The 25,200-nt window shown below is 30.6% G+C and overlaps 1 protein-coding gene across 1 annotated transcript in view; it reads right to left on the bottom strand.

Annotated features, from left to right (window-relative positions):
* Positions 1–4,251: 4,251 nt before the first annotated feature.
* Positions 4,252–25,200, bottom strand: part of LOC106872671 (N-alpha-acetyltransferase 15, NatA auxiliary subunit) — a 33,723-nt gene continuing 12,774 nt past the window's right edge. Inside the window, exons 4-22 of the mRNA XM_014919745.3 lie at positions 24,134–24,222; positions 23,877–23,945; positions 20,866–21,000; positions 19,645–19,792; positions 18,347–18,466; positions 17,708–17,806; positions 16,755–16,861; positions 15,293–15,362; positions 14,575–14,744; positions 14,278–14,430; positions 12,697–12,825; positions 12,324–12,473; positions 9,850–9,913; positions 9,029–9,219; positions 8,592–8,700; positions 7,381–7,479; positions 6,220–6,363; positions 5,759–5,856; positions 4,252–4,783 (exon numbers count right to left, since the gene is read on the bottom strand). Coding sequence (XP_014775231.1) covers positions 4,604–4,783; positions 5,759–5,856; positions 6,220–6,363; positions 7,381–7,479; positions 8,592–8,700; positions 9,029–9,219; positions 9,850–9,913; positions 12,324–12,473; positions 12,697–12,825; positions 14,278–14,430; positions 14,575–14,744; positions 15,293–15,362; positions 16,755–16,861; positions 17,708–17,806; positions 18,347–18,466; positions 19,645–19,792; positions 20,866–21,000; positions 23,877–23,945; positions 24,134–24,222 — 2,324 coding nt within the window. The 3' untranslated portion in view covers positions 4,252–4,603. The remainder of the gene's footprint in view (positions 4,784–5,758; positions 5,857–6,219; positions 6,364–7,380; positions 7,480–8,591; positions 8,701–9,028; positions 9,220–9,849; positions 9,914–12,323; positions 12,474–12,696; positions 12,826–14,277; positions 14,431–14,574; positions 14,745–15,292; positions 15,363–16,754; positions 16,862–17,707; positions 17,807–18,346; positions 18,467–19,644; positions 19,793–20,865; positions 21,001–23,876; positions 23,946–24,133; positions 24,223–25,200) is intronic.

The following is a 25,200-nucleotide window of genomic DNA, read 5'->3' as shown; positions in this document are numbered from 1 at the left end:
AATAGTATTTCTAAGCATTCTTAGGGTCGTAGCACTTGTTCAAAAGTATTAAATTAAACTGACAAACTGATTTATAAAAACAAATAAGAATTTTACAGCCTAGCTGTAAAAACCAACAAAATAGGAAATTATATTATGAAAATGTTATGTTCCTTAACTACAACAAAAAAAAACATGAATAAAAACAGTTTGTAACAACAGCTAAAAATTCCAGTTCATATTTTGAAAGAAACCAAATTTATTATAAAGTTCATGGTTGTGTTTCAGATTAATTATCAACCATTCCTTTATATGATGTCTTGTCAAGTAGCCTGAAATCTTGAAGTCGGTCACCTACCTAAAATAGAGCCAATAATACTGAACCACCTTCTTATGTAAGAATGACATTATGAGAAGAATAAAAAAAATTCCAGCAAGACACACTGGGTGAGATATACATACATACATATATATATATATATATATTACACACACAAGAAATAATACTTTTAGTGGAACTGTTCACCTTAAGTTTGAAAAGGGGGAAAGAGCAAAGAAGGGAACAAAACATGCCAAATATCAGTGAAGACATAGGTGAGATGAAGGCATCTGTTGAAAACAGTCAGAAAGATTGTTTGTGTGATCGAGAAGCAGAGAGAGAGAGAGAGAGAGAGAAAGAAAGAGAAAATTATAATAATAATAATAATACATTTAATATGTGAAAATGATCACATTGCAATAAGGAAAGAAAGTTTATATTACTGAAACAAACAACAAACAGCTTTATATGTTTTAAAACCTGTAGATTTTGTGAAGATATCTAATTACTAAAGAGAAAATGTCACCATTTTGTTTCATGTGGGGAAACTGTTTATCAAAAATGACATCTTATTTGTCCAATGATTTTTATTTCTTTCTCTCACTCAAACTGGTTAATAAACTTTCACTATATTATTTCGAATGTTTATTTCTATAAAATATTTTACAATAGAATATTTTCCAATGCTTTCATCCCAACATTTCTAAATCAACAGATAGAAAAAATAATTTCTACTGTTATTCTTAGTTTCTTGTAATTTTAATTATTTTTTTTTTTAGAAGAAATAATTTCATAATCAAAAACAGGGGGAAAAAAATTAACTGTCTTTTTGGTGTGTAAATATGATTGATATTTAGTGAGACATATTATATCAGTGTTTTTTTTTTGTTTGCTTGTTTTTTTTGCTTTTTTATTATTTTTTGGGGGGAAGTATATCAGAAGGAAGAGTCCATTAAAACTTCTGTATCAGAGTAGCTCTGCATCACACTGCTATTTATTTAATACAAACAGCCAATACAGAGTCACCTTTGACTTAAGTCTGAAACATTTTTTTTTTCTGGTAGATTATTATTATTATTGTTATAATTATTATTATCATCTCCATTTATATTTCATTATTAGATATATTAAATGAAAAAAATTCTTTTCACTCCTTTTACTAATAAAGAAATAAATATATATATATATATATATATATATATATATATATATATATATAAAATTTAGGCTGATTATAAAGTATCCAAAATTGTTCAGTTTCAAAGAGTTAAAAATTACATTAAAGCAGTGAATAAATAAAATGTCCCATAGAGGTAGTCAAGGTTGTGATGAAAATGGAAATGAGATACAAGATAAATAAAATGGCTAACGACAACAATAACAACTAACTGATTAACTGATTGATTACAAAATGTTTTTCTGTCAAAAGATGACCTCATGCTTTTCAAAAAAAAAAAAAAAAAATCTAAACATACTTTGAAAATGAGGGTTAGGAACAATCCAGTTTTCTAATAGAAAATATAATTGTTTTAGTATTAAAAAAAAATCAGTTAGATTAATGAAAAGTAAAAATCAAAACTTAAATTAAAATTCCCAAATGACATCAACTAAAAGTTATGTGATTTATCAAATTCTAACTTCAAAATTTGTTGAAGAGAATAGATGCTTATAAACACTGCTAAGAAACACCAGAAGGGTCAACTCAAAAGTAGACTAAGAAATTTTATATCTATTTGATAAGGAAAAGGGGACCAAAGTAAATCATTTACAAAGAACTTCAAACTGAAAGAATTTAGACTAAATAAGGTGAATGAAAACAACAACAAAACTTAATTTGCAAACTTTCAAAACCAGTAAACTGAAAATTAAATTAAAATAGTGCATAAATTAATATTGTTACAAGAAAATAAATATTTAGGTAAATATCAGCAACAAAATTTCCCACCTAAGTTTTAGGCTCTTACTGCTCCGTTTCGTCTAACATCAAATATTACATTTGATCAAATTTTGAAAAATAAATATTTCATTTTATTCCAAATTTTTGATCAGTGATTCTATAAAAAAAAAATAAAGATATGCCTTTTCGGTAAAGTAATCCAATAATCCAGTAAATTAATCCAACACCTCCACAAAATCTAAACTAAACAAGAACATAAAAAGTAACTGAAAAAATTTTGATTTTAATAGTCTACTGCAAAAACAAACTTATAGGGAGATAAACAAAATTAGCTGTTCTGTTGATAGTAAAATATGCAAGAGAATATTTTAAAAAGAAACGAAATTGGTATAATGAATATTGTAAATTCTCTTATTAAATTTCTAACTGGCCTCACAGTAACTCAATGTCTTGCTCATGAAATAAGAAATATATATTTTTCTTTTAAATATTCATAATATTTGAGGTAAAGAACTAGCAACATGAAACCATCTTTAGGCCTTCCTTCTCAGCTAATGTTTGATTGTTTGTAATTTTACTTTTTGGTTGACACTAACTTTGATTTTCTTGGAGCAAAGATAATGGGGAAAACTTTTCTTGAACAGGACATGGAACATGCCTCAATTAAAGATTTAATGCTTTCTTTAAACAACAAAAACAGAAAATGCAGTTATAGCACTATATAACAAAGCATCTTAAAATAATTCCAAACAAAGAGATACATTGAAGACAAGGGTCATTTCTGCTCTTTCATGGTTTTGAACACTAATTCAATAGTTTTAATTTCTTTTTTTCTCTTTAAATCATAATTTTTTTGTATGTGTGTGTGTGTGTGCACGCATGTCCCCCTCCTGTTAAATTGATAAGTGGAAAGCTTTTATACCATTATATTTCAAATCACTAGCAATCATCAAAACAAAATTATATATATATATATAAAAAAAAAAATTAACTCCAAGAGAATGGAGATCATTGCATTTTATTTTTTCTGTGTATAGATATGCATGCATACGAATGCATGTGCAAATGTGCATACACATATACAATGTGCTTGTTCATTCATACCTCCCTTCAAAATTATTCCATTTTGCCACCACATCAGAGGGAAGAGCAATCATCTTAAGTACTTATTAACTAAAATTTGTTTTTTTTTCTTTTTAAATTATCAAAGCTGCACTCATTAATAAAAGTTGGAAAAAAAAAAACGCAAAAATATTCATTTCATTACTCACCCTTCCCATTCTTTTTTTTTTTTGTCCATAGGAAGAAGAAAACAATGACAAGATCTTAGGGTTATACCAGTCAAAAGATATTAAAACTGTTTGGTTTCCCCAATATTGCTTCTCTTTGCAAAATTAGAAATCCAAAAATGTTTAAACTACATCAAGGTATAGTGTTCTTAAGTGAAAGGAAACTGCAGAAAATGTTTCAGTTTGTGGAGTATGTGTGTGTGTGTGTGTGTGTGTGTGTGTGTGTGTGTGTGTGTGTGTGTGTGTGTTTGTTTATATATATATTTGACTGCATTGTTTAACAACATCTTCTTCTTCTTCTTTAATACTATTTTTATCAAAATATTTCTTAAGACACAAAACTTACAACTAATACTTTTTTTTTTTTTTTGAAATGTTATTTGATGTTTCCTTAATACATCTCACCAATTTTTTTTTTTTTTTTTTTTTTTTTGGTGGATTAATTAATTTTTAAAATATCATAGAAGTCTGCAGAAACATGTCAGAGGACTACTGTAAAAGTGATGATGATATTTAATAATAATTATAATGATGATAATAACAACAATAATAATAATAATAATAATAATAATAATAATAATAATAATAATAATAATAATAATAATAATGATGATGATGATGATGAAACTAAATATTAAAAAATAGTCCAAATAATGAAGCAATCTAAAGAAGAAAACTATTTTAGCACACCACATGCTAAACTGGTGGTCAACTCAGCACAATCAGCAAAATGGCAAAGGGTAGGGGAGTAATGCTCTTGACCTAGATTTCTTTTTTTTTTTTTATCACAAAAGAGTGGAGTCTGGATAAATTAAAAAACAGTCAATCCTTATATCCCTGCCTTGTATCAAAACTCAACTTCATTTGATAAAAAGCTTTCTATGATATAGAAAGATGACAGTGTGCACAAACAAGTAGCTGTTCTCTATTTGTATTTCAACGCAATTAGTTGCCATAATAGAGATTATTAAAGTTGTTAATATTTATAATGATGGTGGGTAAACCATCAAAAGGGGGACATAACTGAGTCTGAGCAGGCAGGCATTTTTGGGTTGGCTGAAATCTTGTTGGCAGCATGGCAACAGCAGCAGCAGCAGCAGAGTTAGGACACAAGTTGCTTTATGATGGAGCTCCATTGGTGACAATCTGTTCACTAGTGGTTTGTGATGAACACACAGGCACAATGAAAGCTGATGCAACAGAGAATCTGCTGTGACATAGGCGCTGGTAATCCTGAATTTCTTTATCCAATTTACCAAATTCTCCTCGACACATTGTTTTCAGAACTTCACAACAATGCTGCAATAATTGAAAAACAACTTGATTAATATTGAAATATAAAAAAAGTAAAAGTATAGAAATGTTACTTATTTAAAACAATTTTAAATCAGTATAGAAATCTGTGTAGTAAACGCAAAAATTAATTATTTTAAATAATAAGGCAAATAGTAATAAGTGAAAAGAAACAGGACTAATTAATTTTATGAATTACTTTTATAGGAATTTTATGAAATCCCTATAATATCAATAATGTTTCACATATACAAACTATAAAAATATTGAACAATAAACAAAGTTTCATTATATTTATCAATAAGAGTGATTATCACTTCAAAATTAGACACTAAGCAGGTTTAATAAATTATTAAATTATCAAGATCAATATCGGTAAGTATAAAATTAACACAAAGTCAGAGAAGAGTCTCAATGATCCTTCAAGAATTACATACCATGCACAGGATTTTCAAGGAAAGCTAGACTGTCAATAACATTCTCGAAGAGAAGTCTCATTTATCACTTAGCTCTTGCTATAGTACAGGGGTAGTTATAGGATACAAACTATCTACAATTTAGTTGTAACAAAATAGCTACCACTACTTCACCAATACCAAAGTATCCAATTCCATATGCTATATTAGGTAGGAGCTGTTCAATTTCTTGCTATTTCCTCTTCAACTTCATTAAAGTATAGTTTTTAGTATTTTTGTCTCTCAATCTGTGCACTATAATTCATTTGTTTCAATGCTTGATTTTCAGATAATAATTTGTCAAAGATATAAGAAATTATTTATTTGTATACTTTGTTGCAAACAACTGTTTGCAGATACTGTTACAGATTGTTATAAAACAAAAATTATAACAACATGTTAAATGGTATGGTTACAGGCTGTTACATAAAATTTAATAACAAGCTGTTTGACAGGACTGTTGCAGACTGTTACACAGCAACAGTTGTTTTACATGAGAATATAAAGATTCAAAAATATTACTCACCTCCAAAGTACAACCCTCGAGGTCATTCGACAAAGAACTGGCTAATGCAACAGCTTTGTCTTTTGTTGATGGGTCAAGTTCATACATTATCCTAGCACCTGAAGGATACACATGAAAGAGCAAAATAAATAATTTTGAAAAACATAGAAACATGCAAGTGTCTTCTACTATAACTCTGGGCCAACCAAAGCCCTGTGAGCTTTCATTTCAATTAGGAGGAAGCTGGATGTCACATGCAAGGAGAATAATGTTGAACAGAAGGGAGACTAGAGAAGACAAGGAATCTGAAACTATAAAGAATGAAACTGAATGTAAACAAAAAAAGCCAAGTGTGAGTCTCTTAGATGATAGTAAATGTATACAAAACAAATGATGTAAAATACTAATTACAATGACTTCACATAGGTTGAATTCATGTTGGTTAACATGGGTAGAAATTAAAAATGTGAGTGAAGTTTTACCTGATGCTAAATGGGGCATGGATTTGCTGTTTTTACTTAAGAATTCTTCGTTCAGTGTCTTTGCATCTTTGTTGCCATAAATCAACTGCATTTCTTGGTCAAGAACAGTCTGTATACTTTCGGGCAATTGAGTTTTCTTCTTGACTATAAAAAAAACACATCAACTTCACATTTAAAAATATGTCAACAAAATAAAAATTGTAATACTTTGTAATTAGTCATAATACCCAGACACAATGGTTGTACTGTTATGGTTCTAGGCTATTTCCTATATTAGATTTTTCCTTCTCTTGTTGAATTACAGATGCCACTCTCAATTCATCATTGTAGCAGTAGAAATGATAATTAACAGTCCAACAAAATTTCAAAAATATACTGTTTTTACAAGTATTGAAGAACCATTTTAAAATATTCATACTTAAATGTTAAATTTATGCTTTTTCCACCTTGATCTTCTGAAATTAGTTATTTAATGTATTAAAATTTTTTTCTTAGTATTATGACAATTTTTGCAACTAAATGCTATTTATTCCTTAATCTTGAAGCAAATGCTAACACTAAAATATATGAAGTATTAATATATTTAAAAAATTTTCTCATTAAAATAACTATAGATGTTTGAAATGGAAATAGTGATTAAGCCCTTATTCAAAGAAGTACAATTTAACAAAATTAACAGATGTCTATAGGTGATTCTCATTTATAACAAACATGGTAAGAATGATGGACAGTAATATTGAAGAACCCTCAGCATGTCAATATGTCCAAATTCTTAATTACTACAGAGTACTGACTGTAACAATTTCCCAGTGAGGTCAGTGGCTATTCAAATGAGATTCAATCCTATATATGATGTTCAGGTTTGCAAATCCCCAAGTTCTGTTGACCTGTCATCTTTTAATCTTAACAAAAATGTTCAACAACATCCATCAACCACATTGAAAATTATGTACTTACATAACACAGTAGATAGTAAACAAAAAGTATCATAATTTTAAAACAGGTAGCTTCATAGTTGGATGCGTTCCCAACTATTTCAATCTACATTATTTATCATTTACATTGGAAGACAATAAAATGTCATGCTTGTTCTTAATAACCATTTTATTTTATCAGAGTTTATACATGTAATCTTTAAGAACATAAAAATTCAGTTGTTACCTATTTGCAAGAACCTCATTTTGCACACATGTAAAAGATAGTGGTTAGGATCTAATTTATGTCCTCGTTTTATAGACTGTAACATTAGTAACAATTTTCCTGCAAAAAAAAAAAAAAAAATTATTATTATTATTAAAAATCAGTTTTGAAATGAACTCTTCAACTAGCAAGATAAAGCTATAACCAAAATTTACTATGCTTTTTATGTCCATTTTTCATGGGTTACATGATTATATCACTCAGGTATAGTTGTTACAGGTGATGCCCTTCCAATTTATAACAATTAACTGCTTCTCAAGTAAAGGATATCATATTGCATACATCTCTAAAGGTGCAAAACCAGCAGATTGGTTTGTCAACAAAGGTAACAACAATAATGTCACAGCATGTAGCTCAGCAATTTTTGGAAAAATACAAAAATAAACAGACACTCACACATACACACATGCTTGCACATAACAGGCTTCTTTCAGTATCTATCTTCTAAACTCATTCCCAAGGTTTTGGTCTGCCTGGGGCAAGAGAAGACACTAGCCCAAACTGCCACGCAGTGGGACTAAACAAGAAACCAAACGGTTGGGAAGCAAACTTCTTAACCACACAGCCATGCTCACACCTCAAATGTAGGCAGATATGAATAAAATGCTATAATAACTATAAATGAGTTCCTGTCACCCAATCACAAATTTTGAAATAAAATATGAGGGGGAAGATTATTTGAAATCCCTTAAATTCACAATATTAATAAATTAATGCAAGCAATTATGAGATTTTTAAGTGTTTGGGTAACATACAACTACAGGCAATTCTGCATGTCTCAGTAACAAAACAGTTTCCATAAAAAAATCATTCTAATAACTCATATGCAGTGTCTGCTTCCAAAAGGCTGATGATTATCAACAAAAAGCCTGTAGCAATATTGAACCTCTAATTTTTTCATTATTATTATTATTAACATAAGTAGTTGGGGATCTATATACATAAATATAAAATGGTTAAACATATAATAGGTTAAATATAAATTATTTTAAAAAATATAAAAGTTGGTTCAGAATTAAATCCATTTCATTTCCTCAGAACAACTAAAAATATTACAGTCCAAAATGAATCTCCTTTTCTTTTTATATTTTTCTTTTGTATATCAAGAGTAACAATAACATTACAGTTAATAAATAAGTAATTGTTAGCTTAATATTCAAGCAAATTACTACCTTTCCGGGAATAAATTTCATAAGCTAATAAATGCGTTTCTATTCTATTTTGTGCCAGTTGTTGTAAAGGTTTCAAGAATTTCACAGCCTGTTCTAATGGTTCCTTCGTCTGCAAATAAGAGAACAAAAAGAAAAATTAATGTGTACAATATGCATTAATATTTTATACCTCTCAAACAAATGTAACAAAATAACACAAGGTATTTTCTTTGACACTCTATTGATTCTTCTCTGTAAGAATATATATCTAATTATTAGATGATGATGATGATAATTATTAGCAGATGATGATGATGATAATTATTAGCAGGTGATGATGATGATGATGATAACTCTTCCAAAAGGGTTGTGGAGCCAGAGTAGAGTCACAGAGTCAGAAGTAAGTCTGTAAAAATGTACCAACTCCAACTGAATACAAAATGTAATATAGTGTTTACCTTGACCAACTTTTCTGGTATTAGTTCTTCCTCTTTTGGTCCATCCATCTCTCCATCAGTAGCTTTATTTTTGTTTTGGTGCTCTTTCTTTTCCATTTCAGCTCTCTGTTTCTCTTTCTCGAGTTCAGCTTTCTTCTGGGCTTTACGTCGTTTATTGCGTAATTTCTTAAGTTCACTAGGTGATAAATTTTCTACAAACAGAAAGATTTGTATATAAGTTAATGACATGAAAATATATGAATATCATAAAAAGAGTAACAAATATATTCAGATAAGAAATATGTGGTAAGTTTCAAGTGGACATGTATAGATAGAATAATTAAAATAATTCACACAAATATACATACACATTCCAGTGGGGTTATCACATAATATAGTTGTAAACTTTCAGTCAAACATGTGTCCAGCTATATTTAAATATGCCACTATGATAAAATTAATCATATTTTATACTTCAGTATGGTTATAACTTTAGGTGGTTTCCTATTAACTTATCACAGAACCATTTTTATAGTATAATAACTAAAAATACAAAGTAACATTATTTTCAGAGATGAAATCCATAAACAATCTATGCATATTTTCATAAATTGTGGATGTGTGAACTTTTGCAATACAAGTATAGTAAATTTGACTTGCCATTTCTTTTTCTAAAAATCATAATACTAAAGGAAAAATTGTACTAACAGAAGATTTTTTTACTTGGGATTTCATACCCCATAATTAATGACACACATTATACATAAGTGCACAACTTATATGAATAAATAATGTAATCAGCATACATTGCAAAATAAACAAATGAATAGGACAAAATATACCTGTGTCTATAGATTTGTCTTTTTCGATTTCAGACTGAGGGTGATCATAAAGATACAAATATATCTAAAATATAAAAACAGAAAAGAAAACTTAATGCTAGAAAAAGGAACATGGTAACTACTTCAAAATATTTTTTCAAAAACATAATTTTAATTACCATCATTCATTCGTTCATATAAACGTCTGTTTTTCCATGCTAGCAAAGGCTGGATGAAGACACATTATTGAGGTAATGTTTCATAGCAAACTACTCTTCTTGTCACTAATCTTTTCTTATCCAAGGAAAGGATTTTTATTCCACTTGACTTTGAAAGTGCAAAGTTATATATAATGTGATTTGTTCACATAGTGTACCTGCTTTTTTAAAACCATTTACATTAAAATTAAATTAATATATGCTACTTGATATCTGATCATAAAATAAGATTATCAGAACAGTGATGTTGGGAATTTACATTTACTAGCATGCCAATATCTTTTTTCCTAATCACATATAATCAATTTTCTTCTTATGCCTACATTATTACAACCTCTATAGCAGGCAGTTTTCCCTCACATGGTCAGCTTTCCAACTTATCCAAACATTCATATTACATCCAATATAACAGCTTAGTTCCCTACCACTGTCATTCTCAATTCAACTTATGTTGCCCCTCAAGTTTTACTACCATCCATTCACTTCTGACACATTCCAAGACATTACATAGAGAGAATATTCCTTTGTCTTTGAAAAAGTTAGTAGTTGCTATCACATATTCCGTAAATTTGAACTACTACTCACGACAACTTTGTCTTCATTCCCAACACAGATTAGACCATCTAAATGAAAGAAATATTTCAATGAACCATCACAGAATTGGAATAAGGTAAGAGCGGATCTGAGAAAATTAGATAATAGCAAGATGCTGACATGTAAATATTTTATCGCAGTGTATTTATTGCAAACTAATGGATACACAAGAGGTGTCGTCAGATCACTAGTAGGCTAACCAAAAAGGTAGACTTCATATGCAGCAGATGCACAGGAACAAGTCAGCAATAAGAGTAGACATGAAATAAATTTTTCAAATGTCAGAAGTTACCCTAGTTGTTAACTTTTGTTGCCTTGGAGATTAGCAAGGGAGGTAGGTATTACTTAAGCATAGTAGCCACAGGAAGAACAAAGTGGAAAAAATTTGGGGAGCTATTACTTCTGCTGGTAACAAAGAATGAAGGGTAGATTGTGTGATGCTCCACAGCAGCAAGAGATATGCAAGAGATATGCAAGAACTAAATTGAAATTAAGTGAGCATATTCCATTGGATGTTAATGTTAGCTGTGTGCAAAAATGACATTGCAGGATGAGAGAAAAATCAGATACAAGGGGAATTAGACATAATGTGCACGGTTACACTGGGACATGTGATGCTTATGGAGATGGCAGTTCTATTATATAAGTGTTGAGTGTTTAAAGATGAAATGTGTGGAAGCAGGGAACCTAGAAAAATGCAGGACACAACTGGCCCAAAGAGGCCAAACATCGTAAGATGATGACAAAGGACTACAAATGGCAACAGATGCACCGAAGAAGATATGTCTACCTGTGCAAGCAGGAAAAAATAATCATTAAACTAGTGGTAGTGATGAAAGTTGGGATACATAATATTTACATTTGGATCTCTCATCAATTATGCTCCTATTGAATCTTCATCCACCACCTCCACCCTCTCTCTCTCTTATTTACTACTCCAGGCTGCCTGTGTAATGAGTGATGCATTAGACCAGTCAGAATTCAATCAACTCCCAACCACTGCCTATGTCACCCTGCATTTCTCATATCACACTGCCTGCATAACAAGAAATAGCATCAGATCCATCAGTATTCAATACCCCTAACTATCACCCATGGGGTTTAACCCTCATTATCACATATTACTGACAACTATCACCTAATTTTGTAGCAATCCATCCTTCCCAGTAATCTTCCTCACATCCTATCTTTCTATCTCTCTCTTCCTCCACCTAACAGCTCATGTATTTCTATCTAGTCTCTAGCTGTGTCTCTCTTCCATCACTTCCTCTCCTACCCACCTATCATTCAGCTTCTCCAACCATACTCCCTTCTTTCACCCACTTTCCCTGATTCCACATCTATCATTGCTCTTTCTTCAAGTCACCTTCTAGTGCTGATGTCACAAGGAATTGCACTCAATACAGTCTGTAAAGTGGTTGATGATAAGAAGGGCTTTTTTAAATGTAGAAACTATGCAAAATAAGAACTAATTTGACTGTGACAACCTGTCCAACCCATGCAAGCATGGAAAGCAAATGATGATGATGATGATAATAGAAATACTGTGACATCCTGTCCAACTCATGCCAGCATGGAAAGCAGACATAAAAAGATGATGACAGAAATATTTTATTAACCTAAGAAATACTGTATATATTCCATCTGAAAGAATTTATAGGTAAATATACAGAAACCACTCACCTCAATAGCGATATGAGCTGTCTTAAAATAAAACGGGTGATTTCTAAGTACATCTTCCAAACGTAAGAGTCCTACATAAGCTCTTAATGTCATTTTTCTCATACAATATGTATGGAAGTCAAACTGATCTTCAATAATTTCAGTAAAATGCTGAAAAATATAAAAATGTATTTTAAAATCATTATTTCTTGTTTATAAAATATTTAAAACAAATTATATATACATTAGGTCTTTAAAAAGAACTTTGGATTGAACAAAGTGGAGAATAAGTAAATTATGAACTGATGGTTACATAAGCTGTATACAAGATGTTACAGCAATTTAAAAACAAATACAAGCTTACAAAAATCAATGGAGTTAATTAGAAACTTACTCTATCAATTTCATGGCATTTTTTCAAAGCTTCACCCCATTTTCCTAACCTTTGATAAGCTGCAGCACATTCAGTTTGGAACCACATACACTGCATCTCATTTAAATTTTCCATTGCAGATACACCTTCCTATAAATATAATATGAAAGCGAAATAACAAAAGAAAAACAAAAAAAAATCTTAAAAATAGAAAATGGTACCTGGTAAGAAATATGTAATTAAGGATTAGGAACACAAATGAAAATTTAAATTCTCTACGTTTGTGTAAATCAGAAATTATTACAAATGGCTGACAAAGTAAAAATAAACAAACAATTAGATTTTGCAAGTCTACAAATAGAATGGTAAAATGGTAACAGGGCACACAAACAATAAATTGTAACCTATTTTACTTTGAAATCATCTCAATTTGATTATGAACATAAAAGGCAGTATATTATTGGATTTATGCTAAAATACATAAAAACTTTCAACACTGAGTAGTCAGAGAAATATTTGCTTCTAATACTTTCTGCTGCAGCTTTAATCATATATTTTGCACTTGGAGTGCTATCAATCATAAACAGATAATTAGAAGAGGGGTGAGGGAGAAAACTAAGTCTCCTAATATAAGATCTCACTAGTGATGGTACCACAGAAAAAGTGTCCAGCCATAGAAACCATATCAAAGCTGACATTGGGGCTTGACACAATTCTGTGGCTTGTCGGATCCTGTCAAATTGTTCAATCTGTGCCAATATGGAAAACACGCATGATGCCAATGATTTGTGCTTCCACTGTTCTCTATAACAATAATTTCAAACACATTTCAATATTTAAATTGAAGCCTAATTTCAGTTAAATAGCATCATTTTTATGTAAAACTGTTATTCATAGTTTTGGTGCACAGATTTTTATGTAAAATAAGTAAACTGTTCAAAATGTAAGTCTCACATTATTTATCCTACTGATGCCATACTACATGACCAACAGTAACTAGTGTCTAAGGCAAATTTGAAGGCTTACAATCTCGGGATAGTTAATATAACAAGAGAAAAGTACACCAAAATTATTTTAGATTATGCAGGATCCAGCATTGCTGATGCTAGTAGCCAAAGAAATCCTAATGACACAGGAAAGATATTTGGATAAACAAGTGGGATGAACAATGATGTACACAAAATACACACAAGTTAGCAGTAACCCACTCAAAAATTAGACAGAGAAAAATTAAAAGACAGAACTTTTAAATGTACTTTTTTGGCATATTTACACAAAATTATAAATGAAGAGATAGATATATAAATAAATATATCAAAAGACATATGGAACATCACCAGAATGGAAAATGACAAAATACAACTTAAGAAATAAAAGTCTTTCCAGGATGAATGATCATGATATGAATAAATTCAGTGCTAGAAGTACTGGAAATTGAAACATCATGTTCAAAGTCCATCACATACTAAACTTTATTGCATTTTATCTATAGCAGTGGAATCTTCTATTGAAAATGCTTCCAATTTTGAGTCAATGTGACTAAATCAAATAATTTAATTTTTAAAAAGTAGAAAATGTAATAGAAATTTTTAAAAAATTTACCCTAGTGAATTTTGAACACATGTCAGCAGCTTCTTGAATTAAGTTGCCTCGTAGCATGTATTTAGCACATTTTGAATTGATGTATCGATCAGCAGTGTCCAGTGATTGAGCTTCATCCATACATCGAACAGCCTCTTCCATATCACCAGCATGCTATTCGAATAAAAATTTTTTTACCAAAAATGAAAAAAAGAAAAAAAATGATTTCAGGAGTCAGGAACAACTGTTTAAACGCAAACAAATTGAAAGCATAAAAACACATAGCAATATTCAACTAAAATCAAATCAAATGTGTACCTTATAAATTTTAGCTTTTAGGGCATGCAGTTCAATTAATAGCGGAGTGTGTTCAAGAGCTGCATTAACATGTTCCAAGGCTTTCTTTGTTTGTTTCAAAAAATCATAATGCTGAGCTAAGTAATAATATCCCCATAAAAGCGCCGTTGGAGGCTCCTTCTCAACTTGATCTGAAAAAGAAAAATAAACATCTCCAATAAGATTATTTCAGTACACAATGTCATTGTATTTGAGCATTTATAAGCAAAACATTGTGAAAATTGTTTAGAGGTTAGAATACCAGCAAAATGTAACTGCACAAATTTGCAGGTGGTGTAAATGATTATTTAAGATTAAATGGACTGTCACTAACTTATCATCACGGATGTTGGGATGACAAACCAAATTATCTAGATATATTATGGAAACCATTGAGAACAGTTGAAGTTAACAATAATCCAGAAAAAGAACTGAAGGAAAATCACACTGACAGACAATTACAGAAATTGTTTCACACTCGTTCTTCAAATAGATCACAGAAACCTAATAGAATATTCAAACCAACATTTCTTCAATTTCTAATATATTTTCTGCCTTTATTGTATCAAAAACAAAATAACTTGTCATTCCATGCAACCTAATTCTAAAAGTCAAAATTCAAATTCTAAGCATAAATGTAAGCTGGTTAATATGTCCTGTATCATTTACATCAAAGACAAAAGAGTAAAGAAAGACTTACTTAAATGGAAACGTTCATGGGACTTCAAGCAATCCAGATAACCATGTATGAGATCTTCGATTATCTTAACCTAAAATAAAGCAGCAAAAATTATGGCTTAAATGGATTATGAAAAAGAAAAATGCTAATAATAATATCATTGTTACAGCTGGTTGTATACATAATGTGCCAATACCTTAAAATACTCAACAAAAGGTCAACTAGTTTAACCCTTTGGCATTCAAACTGGCTATAAACGGCCTAAATATTCTACTTGCTTTATGTTCAAACTGGCCAAATCTAGCTTCTTACACCTACCCTACAACGGTATTCTAAAAATAGGCAATCACATCATTAAAATCTTGAGGATACAAGATAATGATGGTTAATTCAAAACAATATAAATAAACATTTGCATTTGACAGAGTAATCTGAATACTAAAAGATTAAACATAACAATTTTAAACAATGACAATAGTAGTGCCAGTGCCACCTTTCATTGAATGGCATTTTATGAATTGCTTTGCATGTTTTATGGGGGGGGGGGGGCACCCATGGATATAATCAAACAGAAACTAATATTGTACAGTGATTTATTAACTATATTTTCTAAAATGGTCCCATCCAACATGTGTCTGCTTTTAGATGTTTAAGTAATCAGTGTCTCCTTTGTAAAAATTTTTATAGAAATTACTAAAGGTGAGGACTTATACAAGGAAATTATACTGAACCTTGCTACATCATCAATCATATTTTCTACTGACAGATAACAATATAGCATTCATATTCTAATCCCAAAAAATATGTTTAAAATATAAGTGTTGTACCTGGTTTAGCCAAGGTGAAGAACCGCTGCTCAAAATGGCAGCTTGACCCACTAGAAATAAAACAAGATTGCCTTTCTATTTGAATGATTATGATGCTCTAACTGGGAATCAACTAGAGTTCCAGTTGATCTAATCAAGAGAACAGCCTGTTGGTGAAATTATCATTGAAGTGGATGAACATTCCACAGATGTTTAACATAATTCTCAGAGGGGTTCAGCAAGACACAGAATGTGACAAAGCTGGCCCTTTGAAATACAAGTATTACTCATCTTACAATTACTAGCTGAATGCCCTAACCACTAAGCCACATGCCTATGATGTCCTAAAGATAAACAAAAAAACACTTCGTTTTGTTAGATTTGTGTTGATAATTGTTGTTTTGTTAGCAAATTACTGATGTTTCCTCTAAACACCCCTTATTTAGTAGTGTAGAGAATGTAATTGTTTTATATATATTAACAAGAGACTTATGTAAGATCACAAGAGCCATGAGCTTATGCTTGCTAGCCTGCCTGTAGTAGAATAGCTTGCCATATATTATAGAAGATGGATAAAAGAACTTCTTAAATATGCTCGACTCGTTGAAAATATAGATTACAACAGACATAAAATAACAGTAGAGGATGAAACAAATATCTATGAACATGTTACTCACTTTTTCTGGAGATTTATAAAGTTCTTTCAAACGAATAAACAATGGTGGAACCCCTTTATGCAAAGCAGCACATAAATATTGGTCAATCTGAGTCTTGAACACCTCACCTGTAATAAAAAAAATTAAAAAATTAAAATAAAACATAAAAACATTCATACTTTAAACAAGTCATAATTCAATTAACACGATTGTTGAAACATCAATTCTCAATATTGTAAAACAAAAAATTCATAAAACTTAATATTCCTTCAGTCAGCTGATAAATATTAAAGATGAAGTACAGGCAGAATGTTTATGAAGCTTGCTTTGCAACTACATGGTTCCAGATTCAGTACCACTGTGTGGAATATTGGACATGGGTCTTCTACTATAGCCTCAGACTGACTAATGCCATGCATGCAGAAATGTTAAACAGAAACTGACAACTCTCATGCTGTCTGTCTCTCTCTCTTTGTGTGTGTGTGTTTGTGCACTCATGTGAATGCTTTTTTCCCACATATTCTCACTAATATTATCTGAGCAAACGTGGGAATGAAAATATCTCACTTCAAACAAATATGGGTTGGCAACAGAAAAAGCATCTGGCCATAGAAAATCTGCCTCAACAAGTTTCATCCAATCTATTTAGCCATGAAAATAACATGTAAAATTAATGATGGTGGCTAGGCAAATGGTTATATAGGCTATGACTACAGTTCTAAAGATTAAAAAAAAAGAAAAAGGAATGTGAAGCAAATGCTATTACATGACATTCAGGTAGAGGTCAAACTTCAAAAAGTGTTATATTTTAGTACAGTACGGTCTATGTTACAAATTACTAAATCTTGCAGATGGTAAGACACAGTTCATTAGAATTGATATGCCATACATATAAAAAAGAATTATCAATTTTGTTTTTAATTGAATGAAATCAAAGTGAGAATTCAATGAAAATTAAACAATGAATACTTTACCCATAGTGAATGATAAAGGCACTCTCTTTGGTAAGGAAGCTTTAGGAAACTTTGTAGAAACCTCATTATAATATTTTAATCGATCATTTATTGTTGCATCTAAATAAAATTTGAAAAATCAAACATAACTACTTGAAATAGGAACATACAACAAAATTATACTATTTATATAATCATCTTGCTCAATAATTAACAACAGCTATGGAAACACTTACCACTTATAATTTTGTCAATTAATCAGGCAGTAGGAATTGTCTTAAGATGAATCCAAGAAAGAGTTCACGACAATTTGACAACATTAGATAAGAAATCAATGAAGAACAAATAGAAAACTTATTTTATTAAAAAAAACTGAAAAATGTAGAATCAAATTTCACAGAAGAGATTTCCTATACAAAAAACTTAACTAAAATTAATACAAGCTAGTAAAAATACACTTAAAATGCAATTCTTTATAAAAATCTTAACCATTCTTCTACAAATAAAAATCAGCATTGGAGTTTTTAAGTCGAAATTTTGCTTAATATATTTCATTCTGTCATACTTTCTTTTCAGAAAGAGATTAGTGAATGCCATTTTATTATGCCTTTAATAATTATATTGTATTCTAGATAGCTGCATAATATAAGAGATTCATACCTGGATGCATAGATTCTTCCATTCCTTTATAGTATGCCATATTTTCTGGATTACGTTCAACTAAGATCTTATAGAGAGCACAAGCTTCTTCTCTTTTCTTTAACTTGAGAAACAATGCAGCTGGAAATGAGAATGTTAAAAAAAATCCATTAAAATGCCATGTTTACATATAAATAATCATTGGAAGTAATTAACATTGAAATAAGTTCATTAACACTAGTACAAAGACACAAATGTATAACCGACACTGCAGGGAAGAAAGGCAAACTTCATTCAGCAATGATTTCAACTCTAAACGTAAAGAAACAGAGTTAAGTATCACTTGGTATCATCTCCATCTTTCTGTCATTTCAAATGCACATCATTCTACTAGATTAACTTCAATGTTAGGACATAAGATTTGTGATTAAGTAGAACGATCAACTAAATTCTCCCTTTAACAGCTATTAATATTATTGATTTTGGATGGCTTGAGTATGGAGTTAACTTCAACAAGATATGAATTTGGAAGATAAACAGACCTAACTATCAAAATAGCCTGGGATATAACTAAATATTGAAATGGTCTGTCACTATACTATTTCTAAATGGTGATCTCTAACATAGTATGCACAAGGTCACACTTGGAGAAGGGATTAGTCAATTAAATCAACCCCAATACTTGACAGGTACCTCATTTTATTGGCCCAGAAAAGACAAAAACAAAGTCGACCTTGGTGACATTTAAACACAGAATGTCAAGAACCAGAACCAATACCACAAGGTATTTTGACCAACACTCTTACATGCTTGAAGTGTTATATACCAGATGGTTATTATAAATCACAGTATTATTCAAGGTCCTTATATATTTAAAGCATTAATTTACTCCCAGCCAATGGAACAGGCTGCAAAATTTATTTGATATCTGCCTTAGTCTTAGCTTTATACTTTCAAAGTCAGTACTATGACCACTTTCAGGCTGCACCTTAGATGAAATTACCTAGTGCTGGTGAATGAATGGAGAAAATCTAAGATAAATAGAAGTCTTTAGTCTTGCTAAGGATAAGATAACTTCTCTAGAATTGGTCCTACAATTAAATAAACTCACTGTGATTGGTGATAGGAAGGGCATGCAGCAACCTATCAGAAAAGTTTTGAGAATTCATTCCTACCCAACTGTACTTGTAAATATAACACTTAAAGATACCTATTAAATAACAGATTTAAAGATGAAAATAATAGTCAATCACTCCCTTTTATTCAGTTATAATTCTTTGTACATAAAATATACTTTAACAAAGTTACAGATTCCTTACCTCGAGTCTCCAGAAGATACAGCCTATCCACTATTTGACTATCGTTCGAGTGTAAATGTTCTAATGCCTCTTCAATCATATTAGCTTCCTGTAAAACCATGTTTTGATATAACAGCATTTCACTGTGTTCATAATCCATGAGCTTGGGCTAAAAAGAGAAGAAAAAGGCTCAAGTTTAACTAAAAATCTAAGAATGTCAAAATCATGTAAAAGAATTTCATATTCTTCATCTTCATAGTCTATTGTCCCAATGAGAGTTGTTTTACTAAGATACATACTCCAGAGGGTGGTGGTGGTACTACTACTACTACTACTACCACCACCACCACCAGAATCAACCATCAGTATATGTTCCAGCTTAAAACCAACTGCCAACAGTGCTTCCTTTTGGGGTTCCGGGACATGCTAAGCTTGTGCATACACCCCACACCTCAACAAAACAAGCTACATGCCATTCACTAGACATACATAAGAGCTGGTTTACTTTTTAAATTATAATTTTTTTAATTTTTACTAATTGCCAATGTAAATAAGCTATACATAACTGCATGATATAAATATTTAAGATTCAAAAGCTAAAGGAAATTTGATCCATGAACCCAATGTTGTCCAGTTTCATGCAGCATCAAATATAATAATTAATCACATTGTTTTGAATTAAATTATGATTTATTTCATAGGTTCACAATTTTGATGATGTGATTTTTAATTTTAGAATGACATTATATGTGTGAGAAGTTGAATCTGCCAAGTTTAAACATGAAAGAGGTAGAATATTTTGGCCAGATACAGTTGGTTTAAATGCTAAAGGGTTAAAAAGTATTTTAGCCTCTTTCTGCTAAGAATGTGATTTTCTTTATGATTACATCTTACACTATGTAAACATCTGGAGTGTATATCTCTCAGTTATGCACAAGGACATTTTCATAAATAAATCTTGTTGCAGACCGTGTAATTATTATAATTAGTCCAAGTTCTAACTACCATTGTTTAAATCATGACAATTCAAGATTGTTTTTTTTTATAAATAAAAGATAAGTTTTTTATCCTTTTATTAAATATACATATTAAAACACACGGAAACAAGTCTATTTGAAACCACAGCAGCTTTTTAAAAAAAGGCCAGCATTTAACTTTTAAAAAAAAGATGATACATAAACATGTGGTAGCAAGACAGATTGTAAAACTTGTTTATTAGTTCCAATAAATAATATTACTTACAACCTGAGTCTTCCGGAATTCTTCTAAAATTTTAAGAGCCATATCATAATCACGTAATAGATGATAAGCCATTGCATAGCCAATCCAAGAAGCTCTTTGACCAGGTCTGAGAACCAAAAGCTGATAACGGGTGTCCTAAAATATATTTTAAAAAATTTGTATTGTCATATTAATTCCACACCAATAGATAGAAATAAGTAAATGAGTACTGATTTTCTTAATGAACTACTTATTACATATAAAGCAATCTTAAAACTAAGAGTTATGGATAAAATAACATTTTCTAAAAAATCGATCTGAAGAAAAGAAAAGAATACATGAGGTGGCAGAGAAAGTTGTTACTACTGTCATCAACGGTTTCCAATCCAATTTGCCATGCAAAAAAGGGATGGGGCAGTTTGACAACAGAATACTCTATTTCCTAGCATACAAACTGAAATTTTCTGACTATGCACCAATACGACTGGAGGACCAAAAATTATGTGTGAAATGCAGCAAGATTTGGAAAGACAGTGACGATGTTCGAACCGACTTGCATACCAGAGAAAAATGGTAGTCTTCTATAAGACATGCATTATATTTTTCTGTGATGCTCACTCTTCTGTTCTGATTGCGTCTTTATAAATTTTACTTAACTCTACTTTTACAATAGACATCCACCACTATCAACATGCATCCTTTTTTTCATCTAGTGTGTATGTTCCATTCATGTGACAGGCCGAAACTTGCATATTGAGAAGCAGAGAGCAAAAGGGTTGTTAATGTCTTATATTATCTACATGAGTTAAATATTTGGGGGAAAATGTTCAAAATAATGGTATACTAGCCTTCACTGACAACAAAACAATACAAAAAATGCTGAGAATAAATGAAATAAGAGAAAAACTGTTCTCCTTACTGTTGTGTCAGTAAGGAAATGGTGATTAAATCGACTACTTGAAGACAAGAAAAGTTGTGTTGAAAGCTAACAGAATTATGCAGGAAGCTAGTCACAGGCATGTCATTATCATTATTAATTGCTAAAAAAGTAAAGGTGACACACTTGAGTGTCTAACTAAATTACCAATAAAATTTAAGAAATATAAAGAGTTATTACAACAGAATACAGGGAACCTGTTTGAAATGCAACCTGGATTCACACTAAGCTGTGCTATGCAGCTTAGACAAATGCATGAGTATATAGGGGGTTCCTATAAGGTTGTTATCCACCCCTGATTGGAACTCTTCCGTATGACATGTACGCATGCTCAGTGACTTGCTTTAACTTCCAGCATCTATTTCTAGCATATAGAGTCCATTTTTGCTGGTCATTCCTCTTATTTTTGTATATATATATATATATATATATATGTGTGTGTGTGTGTGTGTGTCTGTGTCTGTGTGTGTGTGTGTGTGTGTCTGTGTGTGTGTGTGTGTCTGTGTGTGTGTGTTTGTTTGATTAAATAATAAATTTACATCATTGAATCTAATATTCCTTTAATTATTAGACTTTATAGTGTGACTGTCTCTTCTACACCTCATCATGCTCATGGCCAAATCAGTGAATGGTTGCTGAAAGCAGATTGGGCAATACTTCACCGAGAGGAGATATAAGCTTCTGCTTATTCCTGTCTGAAGTATCGTCCAATACTTCAGACTTATCATCCGATGAATTTACTTTGTTGACATTCTTCATCGACAGAATTTTTATACCTTTCAACCTTTCAATCAAGTCCGCCTTTCTTCCAGTAACATACTGTCCATATAATCTTAAATATTTCTTTAACTCAGGCACAGTAAGTACTTCGATAGCTGAATCATCAAGCTGCTTTATATCCATGATAAGACGTAAAACAATAACAATGGAGTGGATAGTCTGCGGAAGTTCAATTGTCTACATGTAGCGCCGCCGAGCCAAGGGAGATAACCTACTTATAGGAAAGCCCTATAGCAAAGGGTAGACAACTCATTCTTGATTTTTGTATATTTTGACAATGAAAGTGAAGAATTAAGTATATTCTAGCTGACCTTAGCATTCGTCTATTTGTTTCTATACACTTCAGAATATTGTTTAATAGAGGCTCTTAAATTATTATTCTTTATGATCTGATTTTTATTACAAAATCTGTTAAAGAACTGCAAAACAAGCATGGAATCCCAGAAAAATAGAAGATAAACCATAAGATTAAAATAGATTTATTTATTGTAGGAAAAGGAGAGGAAGAACTGTGTATCAAACACAAATAATTGCAGAAAGATCTCTCGCAAACTGAAACCACATGATGTGTCATGGCTGCATTACACACTTGCTCAACTAACATGGAAAAACAGACATGAAACTGATGGGGCTACATACAAACATGTATATATAAAACACACACACACATTAGAAAGCCCATATGTGCAATAAGTCACCTTGGAGCATAACAAAATCAAGTGGATTGTGTCCTTTTGCATTATGTCACTCTATGGTTTGTAATTCAATTGTAGGAAAACAAAAAAAATCTTTTTGGTGGTTCAATTCCATCACTTCTCAAAAGATCCTGGAATTATCATGAGATGGTGTAGATAAAAACTTCTAAAAAAAATATTTACTTCTTTAGTTTATTAGTTCACTCATATATTTATTTTTCTGTATATTTTTAAAGTACTTGTAAAATGTATTGCACCAATTTATCAATGAATTATTTTTATCTCTAAATTTATTTCCTTCTTTCTTGTTGAGAGATTGAGATCCTACTATCTATATATTCTCTGACCAGTAATAATATATGTGTATGTATATGAATTCTCTTTTGGAATGATTTAACTCAATGATTTAGCTAAAATATTTACATGCTATTATTTATAGCTTTATCTGCTTCAAGTTAAACTGTTCCAAAAAAGAATTATTTCACGTTCTTTCAACAGTACATACAAACACACACGCAGAACTACGTATCTTGCTCACAAATATCCATTGCTAGAACTTCCCAAGTTAAAACATTTGTTAGAACCTCAAGTGATATAACCATCTTTAATGTAAAACTTACGCGATAGCCTTCCAAGTCTCTCATCTGAATTTGCAAGAGAGATAAATCTCTCAATATTTGAATATTGTCCTACAAATCAAAAAAAAAAATTTTATATAAATATTTTCTAACTCTCAATTCAAATATATTTAGTGCAATTCACTTCAAATTTTGGAAAAACAAGGTTAAAAAAAATAGCTATCACATATAATCAAACAACAATAAGATTTAATGTTTCTAAAGAGAAGAATAAAATAGAATTTAACAAAATAACTGACCTTGTCCCATTTCAATGCATTTCTGTAACATTTTATTGCTTCATCATACTTGCGGTCAGACCTCTGTAAGAGACCATACACATGCCAACCTAGGATTTTGTTAAGGAAATAATCTTGAAAGAAGGCAAATACTCAGATTAATGTAATATAATCATATGATCTAATGAATGAGGGATTTATTAATTCCACAATTACCTAAAATTCAAACAACACTTCTATTAGTAAGAGAACAAAAGGAATTCATTAAATTTTGTGACACACACACAGAAACCTTTCTTTCATCTAAAACTTAAAAGTAAAATCAAAATAACCATTAATATAACCAAATTTGGAAGCATCTATATCAAAAGAAAATTTTCTTGCATTGATAAGTCATAGGTTATTTCATAGAGAACTAAAATTGCTTTACAACATACTTTTTTTATATTTTTATTTTCTTAATTTTTAGTTCAATAATTTTATCTGACCAAGAGGGAAGGCGGTCTCTAGGATTCCTTACAGAGTCTCCAAGATTGGCTGGGAAAGAGAAGGAAAATAACCTTGTCACAGAAAGGATGTTAAGAGGCATCCAAGGTGATGATGAAATAAAGTTAAGTCTCCTTGTTTGTGACAGATTCATGTAGAATCACACAGATCTGAATGAGTATTTAATTGCATTTTTAATTCAAAGGGGAAAAATGCTTCAAAGTTACTCATGTTGATAAACTTTATATTCTACAATGAAGATACATTCTTACATTTTCAAAACTACTAACCTAAATTCTGTAGTGGAAATGTACACATCTTTAAATGATTAAATTAGGTCTCCAAACATGAGGCATGAAGTATATTTAACTCAGTATAATCAGCAATAGTGAGCCCATTCCAACCACTATAATGTAATCTGTGAAAACTTGATTTCTATCTTTAGTGTATTTAAATTATATTGGATGCATTTTTGGCCATTTTGAGAAATTTCCATGGCAATCAACTCTACAAGGCAAAAAAAGGAAATAGTTTCATAAATGAATATAATCCTTATATAGAAAAGTGAATACACATATGTTACAATATAAAAGCCAGTTTTG

Source organism: Octopus bimaculoides, chromosome 13 (genome assembly GCF_046866305.1).
Source record: "Octopus bimaculoides isolate indiv1 chromosome 13, ASM4686630v1, whole genome shotgun sequence".
NCBI lineage: Eukaryota > Metazoa > Mollusca > Cephalopoda > Octopoda > Octopodidae > Octopus > Octopus bimaculoides.
This window is presented reverse-complemented; position numbering and strand designations above follow the sequence as displayed.